General features: G+C 34.3%; 2 protein-coding genes across 3 annotated transcripts; one reads left to right on the top strand and one right to left on the bottom strand.

Moving 5' to 3' along the window:
- LOC107630424 (serine/threonine protein phosphatase 2A 57 kDa regulatory subunit B' kappa isoform) lies at positions 558-3,721 on the top strand. Of its 2 annotated transcripts, none has more exons than XM_016333542.2 (3): positions 558-842; positions 1,463-2,659; positions 2,833-3,721. In XM_016333542.2, the coding sequence occupies exons 2-3, from the start codon at positions 1,499-1,501 to the stop codon at positions 3,214-3,216; spliced, it is 1,545 nt and encodes a 514-aa protein (XP_016189028.1). In that variant the 5' UTR covers positions 558-842; positions 1,463-1,498; the 3' UTR covers positions 3,217-3,721. The 2 variants fall into 2 exon arrangements, with proteins under 2 accessions (XP_016189028.1, XP_016189027.1); XM_016333541.2 differs by lacking the exon at positions 558-842 and adding an exon at positions 906-1,103.
- LOC107630425 (protein PGR) lies at positions 7,764-11,234 on the bottom strand. The gene is made up of 5 exons (XM_016333543.2): positions 10,897-11,234; positions 10,682-10,795; positions 9,798-10,020; positions 8,448-8,696; positions 7,764-8,105 (listed from the first exon to the last, which is right to left on the bottom strand). Exons 1-5 carry the CDS (start codon positions 11,085-11,087, stop codon positions 7,974-7,976), a joined length of 909 nt encoding a protein of 302 aa, XP_016189029.1. The 5' UTR covers positions 11,088-11,234; the 3' UTR covers positions 7,764-7,973.

Raw genomic sequence — 11,852 nt, 5'->3', positions numbered from 1 at the left:
TGTTATTTGGTATAAAAATAAATATAATAAAATAAATCATTGTTCTCATACATAATGACATAAAATTTGACATTATCCCTTTCTAGCACACTTCAATCTATTGAATTTGGCATGTCCATATTGTTTTCATGAATTCAATCGATTGGGTATCAAAAGCAATCGATTGAATTATGAGACCCAGGTTGTTTTGAAGCATTCAATCGATTGGAAATTCTAAACAATCGATTGAATTGTAAGAAATACACATTTTTAGTCATCGCTCAATCGATTGGGTAATATGACCAATCGATTGATTTTTGCGAAAATCATGCTGTCTAGCAATTTTCAATCGATTGTTTAGTGGTAAACTGTAATCCAATCGATTGAGTTATAATTCAATCGATTTGTTTGATAGTCCAATCGATTGGTTTTCAAAAAAACACGATTTTATGATTCCTCACGAATGTGACGGATCAAATTTAATCTTTTAATCGATTGGAATAGCCAAAAAATTTATTAGGATCAATGGAAGATCTAATTCGTTATGATCATGTAAGGAACATGCTCTTTAATCGCTGCTCAAGTGGCTGAGTTTTGTTTTATTTTTTAATGATTTTTTTAGAATATGTTCCTCTATTTTTCAGACCCAGATCTCGGTTTTTCCCAACCCATTATTGCTTCAACTTAAAGTTTTTAACTTTATGTTCATTATTGGCTTTGCTTAATTCTTGCTAGTACTGGGTCGTTTCCATTTTGCTTTTATTTTTGGAATCTTTGCTTCTCTCCTTTCTCATCATTTGATTCCAAAGTTCCTTTTCTGAAGAACTTGTTCTGGCTACTGTAACAGGAAATGACTGGTTTTGGTATGCTCCAACAGCTTTGTGTTACTTAATTGTTGCTGATGTTTGTTCTGTATATAAAATAAAGAAAATCGTTGTTTGTATTTGAAAATAACTAAGATTCATCCCAATGTACTGAATTCTGTGATAATTCTTGGGAAAATTTCATAGATAGTTGGTAGATCTGGCTGCAACTTGCTTCTTACTGTTCACAAAGGACATCTCAAAAGCTATACTGGAATAAGTATCTTTTGAGTATCTTCAGTTCCTTTATCACATACCCTTGTTAGTGTTCATCTCTTGATCTTTTCTCTCACTTCATATATCTATTTATTGCATTATTCTTTAGATTATTGGTGCTATTGTATCTGTTGTCTTCATCCTTGTTCTGAAATTCTTCTTTCTTGCACAGGATTAGTAATTTTGTACAGTTTTTTTCTTTGGTTCTTATCTTTTTTGTGCTGTGGTATAGTTGCCTTTCCATTTTTTATTTTTGGCTTTTGTGATGAGTTGTTACATTAATTTTTGCTGATTCTGTGATTCATTGGGAAAACAACTTGAAGAGTACATGGGATTTGAGCTTTTTCACATACTGCAAGATTTGTTCTATTATGTTTTAATTGAGAGTGATATGTTGCTTGCAGGTGTTCTCTTCTAGCTAGGCTTGCAGTGTTGCCACCATGATAAAGCAAATTCTTAGCAAATTACCGAAGAAGGTTCCGAAATCTGATTCGTCAGACTCTGGGAGGAGTGAATCCGGGAATACTACTACTTTTGGGAATGTCTTTCAATGCACAAATGTTGGAAGTACCATTTCAAGCAAATTAAATGTTGTGAAGCGGGTGTCTTCGGTTGTTTTCCCTGCGAGCATGAATACTGGAGTGGAGGCAATTGACCCTTCTCTATCCTTCAAAGACGTGTCGAATACACAGAAGCAAAGCCTGTTTATTAGTAAGTTGAACCTTTGCTGCAAAGTGTATGATATGACTGATCCTGATAAGAACTGCACCGAGCAAGATCAAAAGCGTCAAACCTTGTTAGAGCTAGCTGATTTTGTATCTTCTGGATCTGTGAAGTTTACAGAACCAACAATTGCTGCACTGTGTAAAATGTGTGCAGCTAATTTGTTCAGGGTTTTTCCACCCAAGTTTCGTACAAGTACTACCGGTGGCGAAACAGAAGATGATGAGCCTATGTTTGATCCTGCTTGGTCTCACCTGCAAATAGTTTATGATCTACTCCTTCAGTTCATCAATTATAACTCACTTGATGTGAAGGTGGCAAAGGCACATGTAGATCATGCTTTTATTTTAAGACTACTTGACCTTTTTGATTCCGAGGATCCCAGAGAAAGAGACTGCTTGAAAACAATTCTGCATAGAATCTATGGGAAATTCATGCTCCACAGGTCTTTCATCCGGAAATCGGTCAGCAATATCTTCTACCGATTTGTTTTTGAGACCGAACGGCATAATGGAATTGCCGAGCTGTTGGAGATTTTTGGGAGTGTGATCAGTGGTTTCGCCCTGCCATTGAAGGAAGAGCACAAGTTATTTTTGTGGAGGGCTCTACTTCCTTTGCACAAACCGAAATCCATTGGTATTTATCATCAGCAGTTAACATATTGCATTGTACAGTTCATAGATAAGGATCAAAGACTTGCTAGCTCTGTGATAAAGGGACTTTTGAAGTACTGGCCAGTAACAAATAGCCAAAAGGAGCTAATGTTCATAAGTGAGTTGGAAGAAGTTTTGGAAATGACTAGCATGGCTGAATTTCAGAAGATTATGGTTCCGCTTTTCCGACGGTTAGGTTGCTGCCTTAATAGTTCTCATTACCAGGTAGTTTTTTGCAAACGTAGTTCTCCTTTTAGTTCAAATAATTTGCTTTACAACAGCTTCTTTTCTTAAACTCCAAGTAACTGGAACTTAATTATAAAGTCATGTATTTTCCAAATGCCTAAGCATTCAAGATGCTACTATAGTTGTAATGCTAATGTTTTTATTATAAATAGGTGGCCGAACGAGCACATCTGCTATGGAACAATGAGCACATCCTAAATCTCATCACACAGAACCGGCAGGATATCCTGCCGCTCGTCTTCTCGGCGCTTGTACATAACTCTCAAAGCCACTGGAACCAAGCGGTACTCAACTTAACTCAGAACATCAGGAAGATGCTGTCTCAGATGGACGAGGACCTCGTACTCGCCTGCCAGCGCAAGTTTGAGGAGGACGACGCGAGGTCAAGTGCCGTGGCCGAGAGGCGAAGAATAACATGGGAGCGCCTAGAGGAAGCAGCTGCCGGCATCCAATCCATAGGAGGCGGTGGCAGCGGTGGTGGTGACATTTTGGTTCCAGTAAAATCAGCTTCAACTGCATGCTCTGTGGCCTGCTGATAAAAGTCATGAACCATAATATGAGATATTATGTTAAGGTTCCTAATATTACATAGTCGTGTGGTTCTTCAGTTCTTTTTTTACTTTTACCGATGTTAAGTTATCATTGCCAAAAATGCCAGTTAGGGATTTTATGTAAAAATCATCTAGTATATACGTTTTCAAATAGAATTGTGATGAGGGGTGTTGGTATTTCACAAAAAAGAACAAAACTTTATGGTGAGTTAGGTGATATTTTTTATTTTTGGTTTGGAGGGAACATGGGGTGTATGTTGTGTAGTGTCGGTGGCTTATTCGTGCATGCAATTATTTTTGCCAGTGTCAGCACTCAGCACCCTCTTCTCTTCTCATAGCCTTAGACTCTTTATTTGGTGTTTCTTTCTCTTCTTATTACCCTTATGGCCCCCACCATTTTGCCCCCTTTACCCTGCCAATGTAACCTAAAATGTGGTGGCATTCTTACAAACTCATTGGCCATATTCAATGTGGATGCATGCCTTCAGCATCTCTCTCCTCTCTCTCTATCTATTTTTATATTCTGAATTCACTACTTGGTCTAAGCTATGTTTCTTGAAAGCTCTAGTTAGGCTTAGTGTTTTTCTCAATTGGATTTTTTTTTAATAAAAATATATGAAGGACAATAGGGGAAATGGTCTACTATTTTATTTTTGTCATTTTGCTTAAGAGAAAGTGTTGAATAAAGTTAGTGAGACCTCTTTGTCTCTCACCTACTCTGGCTGGTCTCTGAAATTTGATTATGTTATGTGAATTGCCAAAGTTGCTATTTAGTAGTTAGACCATTTCTTCGGTTGTCTTCTAATTGCTAGCCTTCTAGTAAACTATGTGTCATATACAATGTTCACATTTATACATGTCAATTAATTGATTAATGTTGTAACTTGTAAGAGCCAAGAGAATACAAATAATTAAAGAAGAATGTTAGAGGATTATTAGAATTTATTGTTTTTAGCTATCAGTTAATCATTAATGTTTAAAAATATAGGATAAAATATGTTATTGAATTATTAGACTAAAAAAAATTAAACTAAAAGAATTGAGTTGACAGCTAAGTGATGATCAAAAAATAAATTCTAATAGTCTCCTATTATTTTCTATTTTTCGTAAATAAATAAATGAATAAACTTAGTGAGGAAATTTAATTTGAATATGGAAGCAAAGGAAGTGTTGGACTCGCGTACGAGGAGGAGGGATGCTTCACTTCGTTGTGGGATCAGAGGAAGCAGAACTCGGACCCTGCTAGTTGTGTCCCTTAAAATGTAAAAAAAAAATTACCCAGAACAAAAAAAACGGAGGGTCCGAATTCCACGTTTCAGATTTCAAATTCCATCAGTTGCAAATTGGACCATGCGATTTGTGAAGCAAAATTTAATGACCAAAGAACTCGCATGGTCTGAGTTGTGTACTTTGAGTTTTTTCAATTTTTTAACACAAATCGGACCCTCTGATTTGTGTACTCTGAATTTTTTTCAACTTTTTAAACACAAATCGGAGGGTCTGTACTCCCACAATTTTAAAAAACACCAAAAATTACCATATTAAAGTATATCACTCATTTTGTTTCCATATCAAATTTTTTTTAGCCACTTAGTGAATGTAAGACTTCAAGTAAAACAGCTCTTCATTTATCAATCCAAGCACTAGCTGGTTATAACAAAAACATTATGTGCATATTAAACATTAATTACTAAATTAATATTATGTATTTATGTATAAATATATGTATTATTTTATATATTTTTAATGTATATTTTATAATTTAACATATATTTTATACGTGTGACTGAGTTTCGAAGTATATGTAGTATAGTTGGTTATAAATATATTCCGAATGGAGAAAATATAATTGAGAATTTTAAAAGCAAATCGTTACTAAAGATACAAATTAATTGATTGATTTTCTTGCCACATAAGGAGATATTATATACCACATTTCGACATTCCATGTTTAAAATGTCCAATTATACCATGGTTTAGAGTCATTGAACCAACTCAACCGGCATTGTCTCAATAAATATAACAAAAATTCTAAAACCGTTGGTTAAAGTCATATTCTTTTGTTTAATCGTATATTTCCATGAGCACTCAAAAGTCCCCAAAAAAAAATCCATAAACAGGTAAGAACATGGGGAAAAAAAAGAAAAGAAAAAGAAAAGAAAGTAGAATGGCAAAGATGAATAACTTAGTTGATAAGTTAGAAGAGAGAAAAAATGGGCATGCAAAAAAGCAGTAGTAATAAATGATTGGGGTCCCTAACCGAACCCCATATATGAATCTACCTCCCTCGGTAAGTAGTAAGTACCACATAATTAAATAAAACATTTAATTTCTTGGACTTAAGAACTGCTTGATTTCAGTTTCAGATTTAATCCTACCTCCTCTATTTTGTTCATAATTGTCACTACCTCTTTATTATTATATTAATTTTGATCCTAGCTCTTAGCTAACGTACCAAGAGATAACTTATGGACAACATATTCATAAACGCAATGAAGAAAAAAGGATGCCTTTATGTTTGATTTGTATATTTTATTTTCATTCACAAGCTTTCTATTATTGCTGTTGGCCAGTATTGTGGCATATAAATGATTTAATCTTCATCATTTTGTTCTCTTTGTACTAGACACTTAATAATTTCATATAATTCAGCATCTCTATATATGAATATCATACTAGTAATATAGTATATTTATTCATCTGAATCATATCATATGGTATTGATATTACTTGGTTTTGGTTAAGGGTTTTAAATTGAATTTCATTGGAATTTGCATTATGTGACATTATTTTACTTTGATAATAGATAAGAAAAATTAAATAATAATAATAATTACAAATGAAGATGGCAGCCTTTAGAGTATGTGACTTTTGACTTGTTGATTTACTTTTTTAATCTCTCTAATCATGTTGTTCTATATACATAAGTATAACCGGTTCTCTTTTTCATGCTTGAAAGCATGTTGATTCAAATGAATTAAGAAAGTTATTAACGCCACTAAAGATAATAATTAATAAGGGTGAAATGAACAATAGGCATGAAAAAATGAGCATATTTATAGAACTTTTCTACCAATGTGTCGGCAAAAGGAGTGCTGATTGTTGTGGAGTCAGGTGAAGCTGGAGCCCTATCTATATTGGTCTTTGATCTTTATTTTATAGGACGATCCATCAATAGAATTTTTATTTGTTTACTTTTTTCTCATTTTAGAAGTTGATCCAAATTTTTATAAACTCTTTGGTTATATCTTATGTCTATATCTTGTTTGGTGTGGGGGTAATGTAGCTACAGCTTATAATAACTTTCCGGTACAACCTATGAACAAAAAATCAATTATTTATTTATTTAATTTTTGAGTTAGTAAAGTACCCTAATGAACGAAGTAGACATGTCAATTTCGTTAGAGCATATTAAAACAACTTTTAGGTACAAGGAGGAGACATAAGTATAGTACGTCCTTTTTATTTTTTTAGTAGTGTTTGTAAATTGTAATAGCATAAATGTTTTTTTTTTTTTTTTTTTCTCTTTTGAAAAGCAGTGTGTAATGAAATAGTTGATTAAATGTGTTATAACTTGTATTTATCAGTACTTGTGTAACGAGAATAAAAAGATTAATAGAAAAATAAAATATTAGCATAGAGATGATGATAAATTAGAAGTATTGTCGATTTGTCCTTTTTGTCCTTTTGGGTGAAAATGGCCCCTAATTGTTGAGCTGTTTAAAGCTGAAGGGGATAGGAATTAGAGGACCCATTGGAGGCAGGTCTTTTGGACAGAACCCCCCATTAGGCCCCATCACCATTATCTCAATGATTTCACAAAATGACCCTCCATAATGCTCAATATTCACCTTCTGCCACTCCTCACTTTTCTTTTTTCGTTTTTCTACCCACAAACAAATATCTATATCGCCTAGAGACGCCTATTAGTTATTCCTATGTAGATTGATAGATGAAAGGGATTGAGCTAACTAGTTGACTAGATCCTTTTGTTTTGGGGAATAGTTCCTCAGCCAATAAGACCAACTTTACAAAACTAATGACACTCCCTTAAATAAATAAATAAATAATCATGAACGGCATGTTGTGAGTTGCATCACCCTGGCCCATGCGATCTCTGGCCTCTTCTTACATCAACCTTGAAAAGAAAAAAAAAAAAAAAAAGTCTTGACAAAGGTAAGAAGCAGCCTTGGGCCACATAAGCAACTAGTCTAGATTCTAGGACGAAAAACACTTGGATAACACACAAGATTACCGCCTCAGTTTTAAGTGCACAGAATTAAAAAAGGTGCAGTTTTTTATGTGGACATTTTTTTATGTAGATATTTTACTCGCTTATAGGATCCACTGGACCATTACCTTTATTGTATGTACCCAAAAATAACCTGTTTATACATTTATTATACCCAAAAACAACTCTTTTGGAACATGACCCCAATGACCGTCACCAATGTATGGAGTTAATCCACTCTTGTGGATTCCAAATGGAGGTAGGTGGCAGATAACTGAATCTTACAGTGCTTACCTCCAACTTCATTAAACTTTTTGGTTAAGTTGCTAACACCAAAATCAATTAGGGGTAGCACAAATTACCAAGGAACTATCAGACAGATTCCTATCATGTATCTTGCTTTTCATGTTCTATTAATTTAAGATGATAATACATTATTGCTTATGTCATTCTAACTGATGAATGAAAATACAACAGTAAAAGAACATCTACCACCAATAAGTTACAAATTTTAGAATATGTATAAACAAGCTATTGAAGTCAAAATTGTGGTCAAAAGTATAGATACAAGGTTGACCGCATTGTTGTCTAGAATATTGACTCCTGAGATCCTTTTAACTGTTGGTCCTGGCTTCCCAACAATCTACAAAATGACGTAAGAAGTTTTAACTATCAAAGATCCAACCACTAACATAGGAAGGCTCTACCTTCTATATTACCTTTCATTATAGAAATTCTTCTACTATTAACTAATGGATTTAGCATTAAAATTTGTTCAACAACCAACTGATATAAAGAAGGAATTCAAGGATTGGATTCTTAAATGTCATTTTCAAAGGGAAATTTGAGGGATATTAACAGTTTTTGTTGATGAAAAAAGCTAGCAAAAGGTGCCGGAGGCAAAAATAAGTCAGATTAGGAATTCAAGCATATATTATGCCCATTGGAAAGAAGTGTGCATTATATGTGGTAGATTTAAATTTACCTTATTTCGAACCGAGCAGAATCCGGTGAATTGTAGGGTTGCACCCAACAGAGAATCAATGACACTTCCTACTAGCCCTGCCAGGGTAGCAATAGGTATGACCAGTAGTTGTTTAAGAGCTATATCAGAGCCACATGTAGTTGTCATAAATCCCAGAAGAACAAAAGATATTCCAATGACACTTCCAGCTGCTGCGGCTGCTAAAAGACCTGCTTTAGTCACACCACCATTTGTACCCTTCTTCACTGGCTGGTAACAGGAAGAAAATAATTTGTAAACATAATCTATGAAATTTAGCAGCAATCTCTATTTGACTATTTCTGTTTACAGCATTCATGTTATGAGCCACTTATCATAGCAGGTAATCTAAGGCACAGTTTGGTCATCAAACACTTCAAGAAAAAGAAAAGTAAATTTATTTGGTAACGGCTAAGAAAACAGAACGGGACATAATTCGTAAGAAACTATTTTGTAGAGCTTTGACTTTTAAAATTCTCAATTCCCCCAATAAAAAAAAGAAGAAGAAATCCTATAGATTTATCAATTTCTCAGGAAACTTTCCTGCACATTTCATGAAACTCATATGGGGTGGGGCAGGGCTGTTACTTTCCATGGGAAGTAAATGTTTTTGGCAGCAATGAACGTGATTTCACTAGATCAATGGTCTACTGTTGACAACCTAAGCAGCGTAATATGGGCTGACTGGCTCACGATTTGGCTATGCACTCCATAACTAAATGCATGAAGCTTTATTCACTTCTTTGTGGAGAGTTCTCCATAAATGATCCCTTATATTCCTTCAATAGATCAATCAGTTGTTTTCTCAACCAAGGTGCTGTCGACTTCAAGGTTTACATGGTTAATGGATAAGCAAAATGTTGAGACTCAAGCCAAAAATGAGAGGGGCATCTTAGACAGACAGAATAGTCGGAGGAAGCTTCCGGATCACAGTCCACATGGCTAGTCCACGTGCCTTGGTCAAGTTACTTACACAGTTAGGTTCAGCTTGAATGTGGTTAGAATCTCCAAGAATCAGTTATAACTGTAATTAAAGATACATAATTATGAATTGTGTCATTCAAAAGTAAAGCATGACTGAAGTTGTCAATTTCGATTTCTCTATGTTCTCCTTGGTTTCTCTTCACTTTGTACTACTGTCTCTTAGATTCTATCACTTTCTAATTGATTTCAAATACTTACTTGCAAACATTCATGAAAATGTTTCTGGCAAACTAAACACCTGGTTACTACAATTGAAGCCAAAGTTTCATTGTTGAAATAAACAAAAGAACGGTAAATACAAGTAGAAAGATCCATGAAAACAATGTTTTGACCAGTAAGAATATTCACCTTGAATGTTGTTATCAGACGAGGCTGCTCATCACTAAGAATTCCAAGCTCTGAGGACCAAGTATCTCCATTGCAGCAGGAGTAGTGGCCAATAACACCACCAATGAGAGAAGTGATCAGAACTGAGTCTTTAGAGTCCAAACACTTATCCTGCCCTTCTGCTAATGCCCATATAGCTACAACCAAAACTGACGCAATGCCACTATTGGCTAGAACTTGTACCCTAAGAAAGAAAAGTAAAGGGAAATTTGGTCAAAAGGAAGAGAGAAGCAGATAAGTGGGAACTAATATGGTATCCACACAAAATTGGGGTGATAGGTTCAAGGATATGCTTTATATGAAAAAATTGATCACTCAATTCAGGGATATTCTCAACCCAATTGGCCATTATATTATTCATATCTCAATCAAGGGGTCATTCCAATGTTTATTAGTCAAAACAGAAGGTTATACAAAAGTTTCCTTTTGTCTCGTTTACACTTTTAACTACCATGCACAATTTGATCACAATCGAGTTCATCTTTTTCTTTATGTATTCAATTCAGAAGACAATTATCTTTTGTTTTAGCAAGAAAGGTTCTGCTAATGAGTGACTCAAGGTTTGAGAAATGATGAGTTCTTAATACAATGAATGTATCAAAAGCCTGAAAAGTTTAATACTTTGGTAAAAACTTAACAAAATCTTAGCAAGCAAAAACAATTCACTAATATCTGGAGTCCATGGAAAGTTGACCACTCACAAATTTTCACTCCCTTCACTCTTTTTAATCTAACACTTTATTTGAATACCCAATTAATAAGAAACTTGAAATCAAGTGTAACGTAGAGACAATATTATTAAGCTTCAAGCTGAGTAGCGGAGATAGAGAAAAAGGAACACAGACCAATTTCTTTGTCCACCTTCTTTGAATTCAGGATCAAGCTTTCGCTTTTTATCTTGTCCTTTCTTCGTAAGCTTCGACGAAGTGAAAAAGAATGCCAGCAGCATCACCCCAAACCTTCACCCATTCAACAGAGAAAAGAGAAGGGATGATTCAATTTTTTGTCGCACCGCAACGAAGAAATCAAAATCATCATAATAGTAGTAATAAGAACGAACCTGCTTCCTACAAAAATGTGAAGCGCCATAACGAAGAAGCCAGCGAAGGCTCCAGAAGCGCTGAGGGATTTCTTCCTGTGAGCTCTGAAGGCGATAAGGAACGCGATTGAGACAGCCAGCAAGGGTTTCGCTGATTGGTAAAACGACGAAAGATAATAATAAGAAGAAGAAGATGGTGATGCTGATTCCATTTTCGTTATTCAACGTTGTTGAATGTTGATGAGGCAGCGCAGCCTGCAACTGCAGCTGCAGCAACTGCCACAGTACGGAGGCAAAGAAATGCAGACCAAGTGTTTGGTGGAATGTTGGAGCCGCTTTTACTTTAGTTGCTTAGTAACACTAGATATGCATTCTGCTTCAACGTGGAAATGCCACGTGGAACACCACTATTCGCTTGTTGATACCTTTTCATTCGCTTTATTTAAGCTGTGTGAAAACTCAAATCCCATTAATTAATTATGGCTGAGAATTTAACTGAACAGTTTTCGATTATTAATTTTATGTAAAATTGATTGTACTTAAATTTTTACTTTTAACTATTATTTATTGCATTGATTGTCTTCTCAGTCTCGCATTAGACTTTTTCTTAAAAAATATTATTTGGTAGATATGATATAATTAGGTTTGATAATTATATAAATCAATAATATCACTCTTATGTTTTAGGNGGAGTGTAGCCAATTAAAGTTAACTAGTTAAAAATCAGGAAGTCTGTTATAAAAAAAAATAACCTTCTACCATCCTAATTTTTTAAATTCAAAATTAGAAATATAAAGAATTTACTTGAGTTGGCTTATGTTATAGTTAGTTCTCTAGACTTTAAAGAAACTTAAATATCTTGTGTTTTATAGAGTGAAGAACATTTTTGTATTTTTCATTAGCCGATTACTACTTATTTATCTTTAAAATAAATAATTAGAGATTTATTTATCATTTTTTTCATAAATAAAAGATAA

Source organism: Arachis ipaensis, chromosome B03 (genome assembly GCF_000816755.2).
Source record: "Arachis ipaensis cultivar K30076 chromosome B03, Araip1.1, whole genome shotgun sequence".
Lineage (NCBI taxonomy): Eukaryota > Viridiplantae > Streptophyta > Magnoliopsida > Fabales > Fabaceae > Arachis > Arachis ipaensis.
The sequence above is the reverse complement of the archived record's forward strand: the minus strand, read 5'-3'. Positions and strand labels throughout refer to the sequence as shown.